General features: G+C 39.2%; 1 protein-coding gene across 2 annotated transcripts in view; it reads left to right on the top strand.

The window, feature by feature from the left end:
• Positions 1 to 14315, top strand: part of Cry1 (cryptochrome circadian regulator 1) — a 60075-nt gene that overhangs the window by 23660 nt on the left and 22100 nt on the right. For both annotated transcript variants that reach the window (XM_051206250.1, XM_051206249.1), the window contains exons 2-7: positions 3580 to 3688; positions 8756 to 8898; positions 10393 to 10577; positions 11562 to 11650; positions 12889 to 13029; positions 13140 to 13451. In XM_051206250.1, the coding sequence (XP_051062207.1) occupies positions 3580 to 3688; positions 8756 to 8898; positions 10393 to 10577; positions 11562 to 11650; positions 12889 to 13029; positions 13140 to 13451 (979 nt within the window). The remainder of the gene's footprint in view (positions 1 to 3579; positions 3689 to 8755; positions 8899 to 10392; positions 10578 to 11561; positions 11651 to 12888; positions 13030 to 13139; positions 13452 to 14315) is intronic.

The following is a 14315-nucleotide window of genomic DNA, read 5'->3' on the forward strand; positions in this document are numbered from 1 at the left end:
GATATAATAAACCTGGTACTATTGGATGGTAGCTGAGAAAATACTTTGTTCTTTATGAGTAAAGAATGAATCTTGAAGACCTTTGTACAAGAACATGTAACTCACAATGATTTGATAATGTGTACTGAAATGGATTACAGTGACAGAGATTGTTGGTAGGCAGATCTATTTTGAGACACTGCAGTAAATACAAGCAAGAGATAAAACTGCAATTGCTGTAGTAAAAATAGAAGTCAGTAGCAAGGAGGAGAGCAAGTATTCAGTAACACATAATAGTGCTCGCCGTGTGCACTAAGAGCCTCATGCATGTTAGTTTAATCATAGTAGCGCTCACTGTGTGCTGTTCTAAGAACCTCACATATGTTAGTTTATTCACTTTTCACAAAAATTCCCGAGGTATGTGCCCTGTTATACTCCAGTTCTATAGACAAGGAAATTCAAGATTTTCCACAGATAATCAGTGTATAATACTTACTTCTAGACTTAAGATTATGGCTCTTCCGTGCAGTGCATACTGGGAAACATGGAATTACCTGTTGCTCTTTAAACCAGGTGCAGGAGATAGGGCCCACCTTTTTACTCCCAAGGAATGTGTGCTGGAATCCATTTTGAGATTAGTGCTTTATCTCTACACAAAACCCCATTTCTCAAGGGTAGATATTGATAAGTACCTTGGCAAGCAAGTAACTTTCCAGTTGTTTCCTTATGCACAACTAAACAAATTGATACATACAATATGATTTTGTTTAGTCAAAGAAATACGCATATAGTTTTTCTGTATTTGTGGTATATACATGTTTATAATATGTTCTTGTGCATGTGTGAATATGAATTCACATGCATGATGTTAATCTAGACTTGGTTGTTCACCTTATGAATTAATTATATTCTTTGGTATTTTTCTTTCTTTTCCCACCTTTTTTTTTTTTTTTTTTTTAAGATTTGTTTATTATATACACAGTAATTTACCTGCAGGCCAGAAGAGGGCAGCAGATCACATTATGGACTCTTATTACTGTCAGTTTTGGTAGCAAATATAGACTCAGTGATTCAGCAAATATTTTAGAGATTATTTCTGCCTTGGGTTGTCTCTATAGAACATTTGAGCTTTGTGCTGTTTCTACTTAAGCAAACTAGTTCATTCATTTCTTTTATCAAAAAAAAATCTTTAATGATCTTCATTACATCTAAGGTATCTCAAATATATTTTGGGGAGGGATGAGCTGGAGACGTAGCTCACTAGTTAAGAGCACTACTGCACAATTGTGAGGACCACAGTTCAGATCCTAGCAAACACATAATAAGCCTGGTGCCCCTCAAATACCAGTAATGCCAGTGCTTCAGGAAGGCAAAATCAAGATTGTTGGAGCTTGCTGGCTGCCAGTTTAGCAGAGTTAAATGTGAGCTCCAGGCTCAGGGAGAAACCCTGCCTCAAAGGAACAGGTGGAGAGTTTTAGAGGAAGACACTGACATTGTCCTCCATAGATATGCACAGGCACAGAACTACCCCACAACCAGGGCTATCTACTCACATAGCCACATACACACAGGTAAATAGTCTTTAACCATTATTTTAAAAAATAAAATATCTTTTGGGGTTATGACTGTAGCTGAATTGATAGAATGCTTGCCTCACATGCTGGATCACCATATAAAGACAAGTGGTATGGTGACACATACTTACAATTCCAGCACTAAAGATCAGAAGTTCAAAACCATGCTTGACTTCACAACAAGTTCAAGGCTAGCCTGAAGTACACAAGACCATGTACCCCAACCCCCCCAAAAAAAATCTTGCTAAGAAAACACATGAAATTACGTCACTACCCATAAACACTTCTCACATATTAGGTTATGCATATTTGTGCATAATATTATGAACCTCAGATGTTTTTGTATCACTGTGCATCTACTAACAGCAGCCTTTCCCAAGTGAGTTGAGGTGGGGTTCAGATGTCAGGAAGTAACTCCAAACCAAAACAGGAAGATGATAGTTGAAATAGAAAAGTGAGGACAATGTTTTATTTCCTGTTTGTTTCACAACACCATGACGCTTCTTAAAATGAAGTGATCAGAATGTCTTTCATGTCTACATGGGTATACCTCTATGACAATCAAAGCTATGGAGAGGTTGCAAAAGAGGGAACGTGTCAGACATACCTAGCACACTTATGTTGTTAATAACTGCAGCTATAAAATACCAGCAAGACTTTGAGGTATTGGTGGCATGAGAATAGACAAAGAACACAAGATAATCTCTAGGCTAAGCACATTTCAGGGCAGTACTGTGTGGTGTGACCTTTCAGTGATAGAAATGTTCTGCTCTGTGTTGGTACGGTACCTGATGGCCATTGGCGTTTGGACCTGTGGCTTCTGTGAAAACTCAACATGGCTCCATTTAGCTTTTGGGTACCATGCTGTGTCAAGTGATTTTGCAATGTTTTTCCTTTCCACTTAGCTTATTCCTCACAATTACTACTCAGTGAGGACATAGCTCATGAGAAAAGCAAAAAGATAAGACTTTAACCTGAAGAACATAAACAAGGTAGAGACGAATTGAGATCTGCCTGCCAGCTGCGAGGAACATACTCTGGGTAGAAGTAACTGGACAGTGATATTGAACTTCCAGAGCAGGCACCCTCTTTGGATTTGTTCTCGGGAAATGCTGCTTCCCCACAATACAAGATGCACAGTAAGCATCTTCCCTACTGCTCAGAATTTTCCAGATGTCTGTCATATGGAAACCTCATTTCTGCTTTCTTCACTGAAGAAGTCTGTGTAGTTCCACCCACTCCATAGAACCTTTGTTTCAGATAAACCTAATATTCTCTACAGTCACGAGTTAATGCCATATGCTTTAGCATCTGTTCCTTTTTTTTATATTAGAAATGTCATTGGGTTTAGAAAAGAATGTTATGGTTTGTTTCTCTTAGGTGATTGCAATGTCCTCTAGAAAAGTACTCATTTTTGCTCATTTGCTTTTTTGTTTGTTTGTTTGTTTGTGTTTTCTCTGTCAGGGTCTCGTATATCCCTGACTGACCCTACACTTCCTACATAATCCAGGCTGATCTTGAATTTGTGGACATACAGTCATCTCTCAATGCTGTTTACTGGTGTGTAGCGCCACACCACACCCCAGATTCTTATATTATTTGTATGTCCAGAATTACCAAGTGGAATGTTTCCATTTTCCCAATAAAAGATATCTAGACTTTAAAAGTGGCTTTTCCATAAGAAATTTCTTGAAGTGGCTTTCCATGAGAAAATTTTCATTTTATCATGTTTGAACAATGAAACTAGTTCATTTAATTGCTTTGATATTTATTTACTTAATTTTTATGATTACAAGGTAAGTTTTTACTAGATTATTTAGTGAAATTTAGTGATTTAATTCAAGATTGCTTAAAACATTGAAGATTGTGATAAAATCAAAAAGTCTTTGTAAGCATAATTTCTGAAAATACTGAGTTACCAGTAAATAGGATAAGTTGGCATTTTTCACTTGTAGAATAACGTAGTATTATAATATTTCATACCTTTTAAATAAATATTTTAAGATTTAAAATATTTTCTCTCTAGATTTTTGCTTCAGTGTCTTGAGGATCTAGATTCCAATCTACGAAAATTAAATTCTCGTCTGTTTGTGATTCGTGGACAGCCAGCTGATGTGTTTCCCAGGCTTTTCAAGGTAATTTGAAAAATATCTGCATAAATAATAATCTTTGCCAGAGAAAATAAAATATTTGGTTAATAAGGGCTTTTTAGTGAAAGCATGGGGAAGTAGTTTTTGCTGTTGTTTATCTTTTTACTGATTCTTTGTGAACTTCACATCTTGCATCCCTGATCCCATTCATCTACCATCCCTTTGTATTTTCCCTCTGTCCTTGCAACCTCCCCTCAAAATAAATAAAATTCTCGTTGTGGAAGCTGGTGACACAGTGAGTCACACAGTACACCCTTTAGTCCCTGCATCTTTACTTGAGGGTGTTCATTGCTAAGAGTTATTGTCTGGTTCAAGTCCTCTAGCTGCTATCAATACTGGGCCCTCACTGGGACTCTCTTTGATATCCTGTTGTTGCCTTGTGTCATGGAGATCCTACAGCTTTGGATCTGCAGGACTGGCCCCTTCTCATGCTCCAGCTGTTGGTAGATGGAGTGGATGTTGGGTTGCCACTGGTAGCTCTCCAGTTCTCCCTCATCCTCACCACCAGGGGGAGTTGTCCAGCACTGCCCCAGCTAACTCACTAATACAGCATGCAGCAAGAGGTGGGGCCAGTTCTCCCCATCTCACCTGCACCCACGCCACCAGGGTCGGCTCTCATGTTGCCCAGGCAAGGTTCAGGGCCTTTTCTCCCAAGTGCTGCAGCCTACGTGGGGGAGGGTCAGCTCTCACACTCTCAGAGCACCTGGGCAAGCTCTACCACCTGCCAAGGTGCAGGGAACATGCCGCTGCCTGGCAGATGAGGGGTGAGGCCAGCTCTGCCATGCTCATGTTCTTGAGGCTGGCTCACCAGCACCTCATCAACAGGATCAGATCTGCTGTGCTGCCCAGAGGAAATAGTGTTTTTAAGTTAAAAACAAACAAACAAAAAAAAAAAAACAGATGAACAAAAAAATTTGTGGCTTTTCTTTAGTGGCAATGTTAATAGTAAAATTAGGAATTTGAAAAGCTTAAAATGAGAAGTTTCTTCTTTGACCTCAGACTATTTGCATTTCTTATGTATACAAATAGAAGTAACCTTTGTGTGTGTTTAAACATCCATGTGTTTGTATCTATGTTAATAGTTCTCTGCTTTAACAGTCAAATGAGGACATTATACACAATCTTCTGTTCGTGCCTTATTCACGTTTCCTGAGTCTTTTATATGGCTCAATTGTATCAACACGTATAGGTATATTATAATTTCTTTTGCTAGTTTTTCTACTGCATGTTTAGTTTATTTTTCCCTTGGGCCTCTTGCTAATGCAGTTATTGCCACTGAACCTCCTTGTCCACATTTATGTTCCTTTGTGAAGTTTTTTAAAGAGGGCAGTGATGATTAATCTCCATTGTCAACTTGATATTTAGAATCACCTGGGATATGGTCCTCTGAACATGACTGTTAACTGAGGTGGCAAGACGCATCCACCATGGGTGGCACCATTCCTTGGCTGGGGTCCTGAACTGAGAAGCAGCATGGTTCATCAGTCTCTGCATCCTGATTGTGATGCGATGTGATCAAACCCTTTCAAGGGACTGTGAGCCCCAGTATTTGTCTCCTTTGCTTCGGATTATTTTATTACAGCAACAGGAAAAGTAACTAAGACAAGGGCTTCCTGGGCCAAAGGAGTACAACATTGACATTTTACCAGTAATATAAAATTACAGTGTTTGTTTAGTTTTGATTTGATGTGAAAGAATATTGCTGATCTCCTGGCCTTACTCCAGTGAAAACTTCCCAATGGAAAGCTTGGTCTAAGAGAAATTAATGAATTGCCCAAGATCATACAGTCAGTTCATCCAGTCATCTCAGACAAACTGATGTCCCTGGCAGTACTTTTATATCCTTCCCTTCCTGCTTACTGCACATAAGTTTCCCAGCTATAGATCTGCTTACGTTGCAGCTATTTGGTACATCATATTTTTTTTTAATTTTTTTTCTGGACTTTCAAAGAAAGATTTCTCTATGTAACCCTGGCTGTCCTGGAACTTGTTTTGCAGACCAGGCTGGCTTTGAGCTCAGAGATCCATCTGCCTCTTCCTCCCTGGTGCTGGGATTAAAGGTTTCTGCCAAATGCCCAGCAAAAATAGCAATATTTCTAATACAAAAGATACATTGCTTTTTCTAAATTTGATGGTCTCCAGTGCTGGGAAACAACAGACATGACAGCCTGGGTTTGATCTCAGGACCCACATAGTGAAAGGAGAAAACTGGCTCCTGTAGCTATCCTCTGACCTCCGTGGGTGTTAATACATGCACGTGCACTGTCTCACACACACACTAAAATACATTTATTAATCGATATAATATAGGTGCATGAGTACACACAGAGAAAGAGAGCCTTTATTCTGAAAATAAGATATCAGAAAAGTGCAAACAATTGAAGTCTCACAAATTTCACTCTCTGACTTTTAACAGAATTAAATTTCAATAAAATTGCAATAGAATGTCAAATATGTATAACCCCCCCCCCCAGCAGTACTCAGGAAAGTTCATAGTTTCCAATATTATTATAGAAAGGAAAGAGAAAAAGAACTAACTTTCACCTTAAAGATGGAAAAGGAATAAATTAATCTAATCACAAAGTAGAGGAAAGGAAACCGTAAAGGACTGAAGATAGTGAAACAAGGCAGTACTGGAGGAAAGCATCGTCGCTGCAGGCATCAGCTACCGTGCCTGTGCTCTGACCCTTGTGTGCCCTGCACTGTGACATGAGTGACATGAGCTGGGCACTGTAAGCATTTTCTAGCTGCCTTGACATTAGGCCTTTTCAATAACCGTTGTTGCTTGTTCTTTGCAAGGATATTTCAGAGAAGGAGCTGCCTAGAAATAGCTGGTGTGTGAATTAATACATTGATGTTCAGGAAATGTTCTTCTCCTTGGCTTTTCAGTTTTTCTTATAGTTTACTAATTGATTCCCAGGGAAGAATTATTGATGTATTGATGAGCTTAGGAGAAAGAAGTGGCTGAGTATGGCTCAAACAGTTCCTTTTCTCTCCCATATACATTAACCCTCTTCTGTGTACGGTCTGAGAGCGACAGCCCATAATGTCAGGGAGACGCTCCTTGTGGTTGACAGAGTAGGGAACGTTAAGTAGTTAACTGTCAGCAGGCTGATTTGTCCTTAAGCCTCGTGATAGTTTCTTCAATTAAGCTTTTCTAATAATGCTGCTTATGACCTACATGCCTGAACTCAAAAGCAAAATTACCAGGGAATATTATTGACTCACCTCAAACACTTAACATCTAATATTCTCAAAACTATATAAAACTAACTGCAAGATACTCATTAGGCAGTAGGTCTTCATGACTTACACAATAGAGGACTACTGTTGTTAGAAACCACAGTTATAGCAAAATGAAGAGGACATGGACTGCGATGTATGAAGCGCAGGCGTTAGATCTGTGCTGCTGAGGGCTCTCTGTGCCCCACGCTTTCTGCTCACCACCACATGGTGCAGGCTTGGGAGCAGTGTGTCTACAGAGTGAGCCGTCTTCACCAGGTGAAGCTCAGCTTGAGCCTGGGGGTTGTTTTACCACTAGTTTGTACACCTTATTGTGAAGCATACACTGTTTATGTATAGACAATGTTTTCTACTCTCGTTTACATTTTATTCTTAAATTTCAAAGCTAGAATCTGTACTAGCAAATATGAATAAGACAGCAAAATAAGTATTTTCTCTCCTTCAAGAAAGGAAAAATTGTTAAATGCTTTATTTTTCTTGTAGTAATTTCAAAGACATCTTTAAAAGATAACTATTATATACAGCTGGCAATCACTCTAGGGTACTGCTGATGGGAATATAAATCAAAACAACTGAAAATGTTCCCAGCATATAAGCTCTAAATGTGCTCATGCTTAATCCATCATTTTTTCTTCAAGGATTTATTTCTAGGAAAATAGGAGAAATGTCCAAATATGCTTCAAATGTATGTACTGGGCTAGAGACATTGCTCAGCTGTTCAGACGGCTTGCTGCTCTTCTAGAATACTTAAGTTCAGGTCCCAATACCCACATCAGACAGCTCACGATGCTCTATAACTCTAGCTCCTAAGGATCTGATACCTTCTTCTGGCTTCCCCCACACATGAGTGCAAACACACATACTAAAAAAACCTAAAACCTGTAAGAAAGGTAATTGACTGCAAAATGATGTATAATGCACCACTGATAACACCTTTGGCCTATCACAATGTGGTATCATTTAGTCAGTTAAATAATAGTAAAAATTGTGAGGTTTTTTTTTTTTCCTTTTTCAAGTAAATCAGATTTTAGAATTCAACAAAAGTTAATTACCTTCCTGAGAAATCGTTTAATTCTCTTAAGTCATAGTTTCCTTAGTAACTATAAAGAGATATAAGTTACTAGTACAATAACAGTCAATAGTTCCTGTTTTTATTGCTGGTTCCAAGTTATCTGCTGTCAACTTTTTGTTTGTTTGTTTTTGTTTTGTTTTTTCAAGACAGGGTTTCTCTGAGTAGCTGTCCTGGAACTCACTTTATAGACCAGGCTGGCCTAGAACTTGAAAATCTACTTGCCTTCACCTACCAAAAGCTGTGATTAAAGGTGTGCACCACCAGCGCCCAGTTCACTGTCAACATTTTTAATAGTTAGAAAGCAATCATTTTGAGCAAAACAGTTCACACAATATCAGATGTGAAAGGTTTCTTAAGGAGCAGTACTTAGAATCAGCAGGCATAAGCTCATGTGTTCTGTCTCTGTGAACTTGAGCTTGACCCTAAAAAAAAATCTGCAAAATGCCAATCGGATGTGGTTTTCATTCAGAATTAAATAAGATAATGTAAGTAATTGAAAGAAATGTTCCCTAAGCACTTTAGTATAGTCATTTAAGTATGTTTCTAGATTGGCTCAAGTCTGACATGATGCCTTTAATCTAGTTAGCATATATTTGTTATTTGCATGTTTTCACATTGACACATTGTATGTTTTCCACCTGCATATTTGAAATTTGGTTTATGTATAGTTGTTTGATGTTATAAGAAGAACATAATTATAAAATTGTATTGTTGCCCCCTTTTCCATCTTGTTTTAGGAATGGAACATCACTAAACTTTCCATTGAGTATGACTCTGAGCCTTTTGGGAAGGAACGAGATGCAGCTATCAAGAAGCTGGCCACTGAGGCTGGAGTGGAAGTCATCGTGCGCATTTCACATACACTATACGACCTGGACAAGTAAGGCTGTGCCTTCTATTCTAAGAAAATACATGATGGTGTTTACCATCTTAGACATTTTTAAGTACATACTTGGGTAAGGTTATAAAATGGAAATAATAGAATCAGATTTGTAGAAGAATTAAGTGGATATATACCAAGCCCTTGGCATTTTATTTGGCTGCTATGATTCTTATTCACTCATTTGTAATACCAAAAATGTAGACACAGTGCACTGTAAATGATAAAGCTGGATTTAACCTGTAATTGTAAACAAATAGCTGGAGTGAAGAAGCATAATTAATTATTTTGAAACAGTGTCTAGACTTAATGCAGACCTTTGGAAGTGCTGCTGGCTGTTCTTTTCCTAGAAGTGTAACTGGATTGAGGTATCTAGTGGTCAGCAATGGCTACATAATGTACTCAAATGTAAATGATTTTGAATTTGGGGTACATATATCCTTAGCATAGAAATTCTTCTTTATCCATGATGAAGACATTCCAAAGCCCTGGTAGATGCCCAAAACCACCAATTACTTGGAACCCTGTGTACACTCTGCTGTCTGTCTAAATATCACACCATGATAAAGCTTGGTTTGTAAAGTGTAAATTATAGGAAGTTAACAATAGTATTGAACAGTTAGAACAGTATGCTATAATAAGTTACATGAGTTTAGACATAGTATTTTTGTAACATAGGTGAATACAAGTAACTGAAACCACAGAAAACAAAAGCTCAGATAAGGGATTGCTCCTGCATAACAGATACACCGGTGCTGAAGTCTTTAACAAGGGCGCACACACAAAACACAAATCAGCAATATAGTCTTCATGAAAATTGGTAAAGGAACTAGGGAGTCAGAGATGAAAAGAAAAGGGGAGCAGATACACAGAGTGAGAGCGTCTGGAGACGAAGGCACACGTGAGGCTTGCACTTAAGGAGAAACTGGTGACTTGGGAGTTCTGCTACACTAGTAGGTTTTAACTACCCTAGCCATAAAACATTAACAGACTACAAATGTGCTCATTTGCTTTTCAGAACAACTATTGTCTGTATGTTTTCTGTAACAACATGGTGTAAACCTCAAATACACCCGCCATGTTTTATTTTTACTGATTATTTCTTGGTGTAATTATTAGTCTGATTTAGTTTTATTGGTGCCTCTGAGATTCCTTGATGAACTAGTTCATTTTTCACTTGTCCATTTATATTGGGTGTTATATACACAGCCTGTAGGCTAGTTGAACCACTGTTATTTTTTATCTGTTGTCCTAAATACTTGACATCAGTATTTTAATGTTTGCATACTATATTATTTAACACATAGTAAATAGCTAACAATTAAAGTGAATGATTTTTACATTCATTAACTCTTTTGAACACATTTTCTGGTCATATCGGAAGCTTCATTCTAAAGGTCTTAATTGATAAAATTTCTGATATTAAGCCTTTTGGATCATATCAGTTGAGCATATTGTCATTTACTAACTGTATTTTATTTACTCTTGTAATAGGATCATAGAACTCAATGGTGGCCAGCCACCTCTAACTTATAAAAGATTTCAGACTCTGGTCAGCAAAATGGAGCCACTGGCGATGCCAGCAGAGACCATCACTGCGGATGTGATAGGAAAGTGCATGACGCCTTTGACTGATGACCATGATGAGAGATATGGAGTCCCTTCCCTGGAAGAGCTAGGTGGGTATAACTCGTCATAAATATGGTGCTTAGGGGTTAGCAGTCCACCCAGAGTATATGGGCAGCCCAAAGTGGACCTGATGGGTTGTTAAGAAAAATAAAAAAGAACAGAAAGTCACGATGGTTGGGTCTGGGAAGCTTTAGGGAAATGGGTAAGGGGAGTGAGTATGATCAAAATACGTTGTTTGAAACTCCCAAATAGTTTTAAAATATTTTTCTGAAGAGTTAATAATAAATCACTTAGAAAATTTCACTTCTGATGTATTTTTATTGGAAGAAAAGTAAAGGGGAAAATAGAGGGAAAAAACCTCATAGTCTGAATACTTTATATATTCTGTAACATTTGACCTGCTATCATGTGAAGACGTGCATCCTGAAGATAAGAGCCATATTGTGGTCTTTGGGTCAGGGGTCTCATGTTGGGTGAGGCCAATACAGGCCTATTACAGGCCTGTGTAGTCCTGGGCAGGTCTGAGCAGTCCTATGTAGTCCTGTGCAGAACTCTACAGTTCTGTGTAGTCCTGTGTAGTCCTGTGTAGACCTGTATAGTCCTATGTAGAACTCTACAGTTCTGTGTAGTCCTGTGCAATCCTGTGCAGTCCTGTGTAGTTTTGTGTAGTCCTGTGCAGTCCTGTGTAGTCCTGTATAGACCTGTGCAATTATGTGTAGTCCTGTGTAGACCTCTACAGTTCTGTGTAGGCTTGTGCAGTCCTGTGTAGATCTATACAGTCTTGTGTAGTCCTCTGTAGGCCAGTGTAGTCCTGAGCAGTCCTGTGTAGGTCTGTAGTCCTGTGTAGGACAGTATAGTCCTGTGCAGTCCTCTGTCAGCCTGTGTGGGACTATAGAGTTCTATTTTGCTCTCATCATTTCCCCCCCCCCCCAGAGATTTGTTCCCCAAGTTACTATGGTCTGGTACAAAATTATTTTGGTTTCATAATAGTAACAATAATGATGATAATAATTTTCTTTTCTCTCTTTCCTTAGGCTTTGATACAGATGGTTTGTCTTCTGCAGTGTGGCCAGGAGGAGAAACTGAAGCACTTACCCGATTGGAAAGACATTTGGAAAGAAAGGTCCGATACAGATCATATACCCTGCTCACACTTCCAAATGAACTTTCCAAAATTATTTCAGTCTAGTGTAGATGGCATCAGGCACATTCAGGACGGCTTACCCACAGGCTTTAAAACAAAGCATGGACAGCTGACAAAAGACTGACAGAAGTGGTCAGAGCAGTCACCATAAGCCATTGTTGAAATGCCATTTTCCTTCCTCTTGACTGTTCTCCTTGTTGCTAGTGCCATGGTGTTGTCTGTGTTCCCCATCTGTATCAGTGGACCGTAACCAGTGCTAGAGTGGGATTGTACCTATGGTAACGCTCCCTGTCCGAGAGCCCAGCAGACTCCAGAGACCAGTGACGATACAACGTCCTATATTTACCATGTTCCTACATTTATGGCTATGTTATGATGTAATTTCACTTATTTATTCTGTTGTTATTCCTGCCAATACATCAGTTGTTCAAGACTCACATATATTGATCATGTTTATCCACTCCCCTTATAAATCCCTTTTGCTGAAGCCCTCATGCTTACACACTCACATCACCTTTAATAAAGCTTGTTTGTAAGTTAGACACATCAGGAAATTAATACAATCCCTAATGGTAAAATAGAATGTTATGATCTATACTGGAATAAGTTATTTAGAACCTGTAATTTTTTGAGACAGGGTTTCTGTGTATTGCTTTGGAGCCTGGAGCCTGTCCTAGAACTTGCTTTGTGGACCAGGCTGGCCTCGAACTCACAGAGAACTGCCTGCCTCTATCTCCCGAGTACTGGGGTTAAAAGTGTGTGAATTTTCTTTTTAATGTTTCCCAGCTATCATTATTTGACCATCTGAAAATCTTAGGGAAGGGGAAAGTGGCAAGGGGCACAGTTGTATTTCACTCACCTCTGTGTTCATAGAGGCACATTGAAGGTACTTTGGGCCTGATGCTGGGAATATGAAGGTCATTTATATCACACAAGTGCATGGATGGCTTCAATGAAAGAAAACTCGCCTTTTTAGACCCTTTCTAACGTTACTAAGTCAGAACTTTGTAGTTGGGATAATAACATATTCTCACTTTTGAACTCTTGTGTGGGGGGCACACATGCCACTGGGTAGGTTCTCCCTGTTTGTGCAAGGCTGGGGGATTGAGCTCATGTCTTCAGGCTTGGTGGCACTGCTAGGCTCTCTCACTACCATAATTCTAACACTCATAACATGAATGAAGAAGTTAATGTAACCATCTCTGTGTTTTTTCTAGGCCTGGGTGGCAAACTTTGAAAGACCTAGAATGAATGCAAATTCCCTACTTGCAAGCCCAACTGGACTCAGTCCTTATCTCCGATTTGGTTGCTTATCATGTCGGCTATTTTATTTCAAGTTAACAGATCTCTATAAAAAGGTATTATCTAAAGTCAGAGCAGTTTTTTTTTTTTTTTTTTTTTTTTTTTTTTTTTTGAAGTACCTTTAATATTTTTTTTCTGATAATACTCCTATGCTTTTTAATGGCAGGTAAAGAAGAATAGTTCCCCTCCCCTTTCTCTGTATGGACAACTTCTGTGGCGTGAATTTTTCTATACGGCAGCAACAAACAACCCACGCTTTGACAAAATGGAAGGGAACCCCATCTGTGTTCAAATTCCTTGGGATAAAAATCCTGAGGCTCTGGCCAAATGGGCAGAAGGCCGGACAGGCTTTCCATGGATTGATGCCATCATGACACAACTTCGTCAGGAGGGCTGGATTCACCATTTAGCCAGGCATGCAGTTGCTTGTTTCCTGACACGTGGTGACCTGTGGATCAGCTGGGAGGAAGGGATGAAGGTGGGTGTTCTGACTGATGAAGCATTTGCAGGAACCTGTAGCTATTACAGAAACATTTGGAAGTCTGTTCTACACCTAGATGTTCCAGTGCATGTCTGAAATCTGACCAGCCTGGGAGGCTAAGGAGAAGGCCATCTTGAGATGAGGAAGAGGTTGGTGGGGTGGTATGTGTGTGGGGGGGGACACTTGTCTGTTTTGTAGATTGGCTTTTCAGTGGGTAAACATGTAGTGCCCACAGTGTAGACACTGTTTTGGAGAGCAAGGTGCTAAACTCAAACAGGAGCTAGTTAAATTGCTTAACCAAAAGTTATTTCTGTGGTTAAGCCCGGCACCTGGGAGGCAGCGGCAGCTGGATCTCTCTGAGTTCAAGGCCAGCCTGGTCTACAGAGTGAGTTCCAGGACTGGCTCCAAAGCAATACAGAGAAGCCCTGTCTCCAAAAATCAAAAAAAGGAAAAGAAAATGGTTACTGCTCATCACTGGAACTCTCCCCTGGTGCAAGATTGTAATCCCATGCAGCATGATAGACATGAGAAGATCTGCACCCAGGGCCAGCCTGGGCTACATGGTAGGCCTGTCTTTAAGAGTAAGAAAAGTACTTTATTGGATAAGCGTATTTATAGGTGAGAGTTTCTGTCATATTCACCCATGAGCTCTTAGAAATAGTGAGTTCCTATTACATGAAGTTTAAGCTATAAGTCATTTTACCATTTTAGTAAGCCTTTCATTCAGACACTGAAGCATACTGTATTTTCTGGCATCACCATATAGTTATGTGGAAGACTTACATTTATGTTTACCTGTTGCTGTCTCATAAATTTTGCCAATTCAAAGACTGTTTTTTTATAAAAAGCAAGACTTTTGAA

The sequence above is a fragment of the Phodopus roborovskii genome, unplaced genomic scaffold, assembly GCF_943737965.1.
Source record: "Phodopus roborovskii unplaced genomic scaffold, PHOROB, whole genome shotgun sequence".
Lineage (NCBI taxonomy): Eukaryota > Metazoa > Chordata > Mammalia > Rodentia > Cricetidae > Phodopus > Phodopus roborovskii.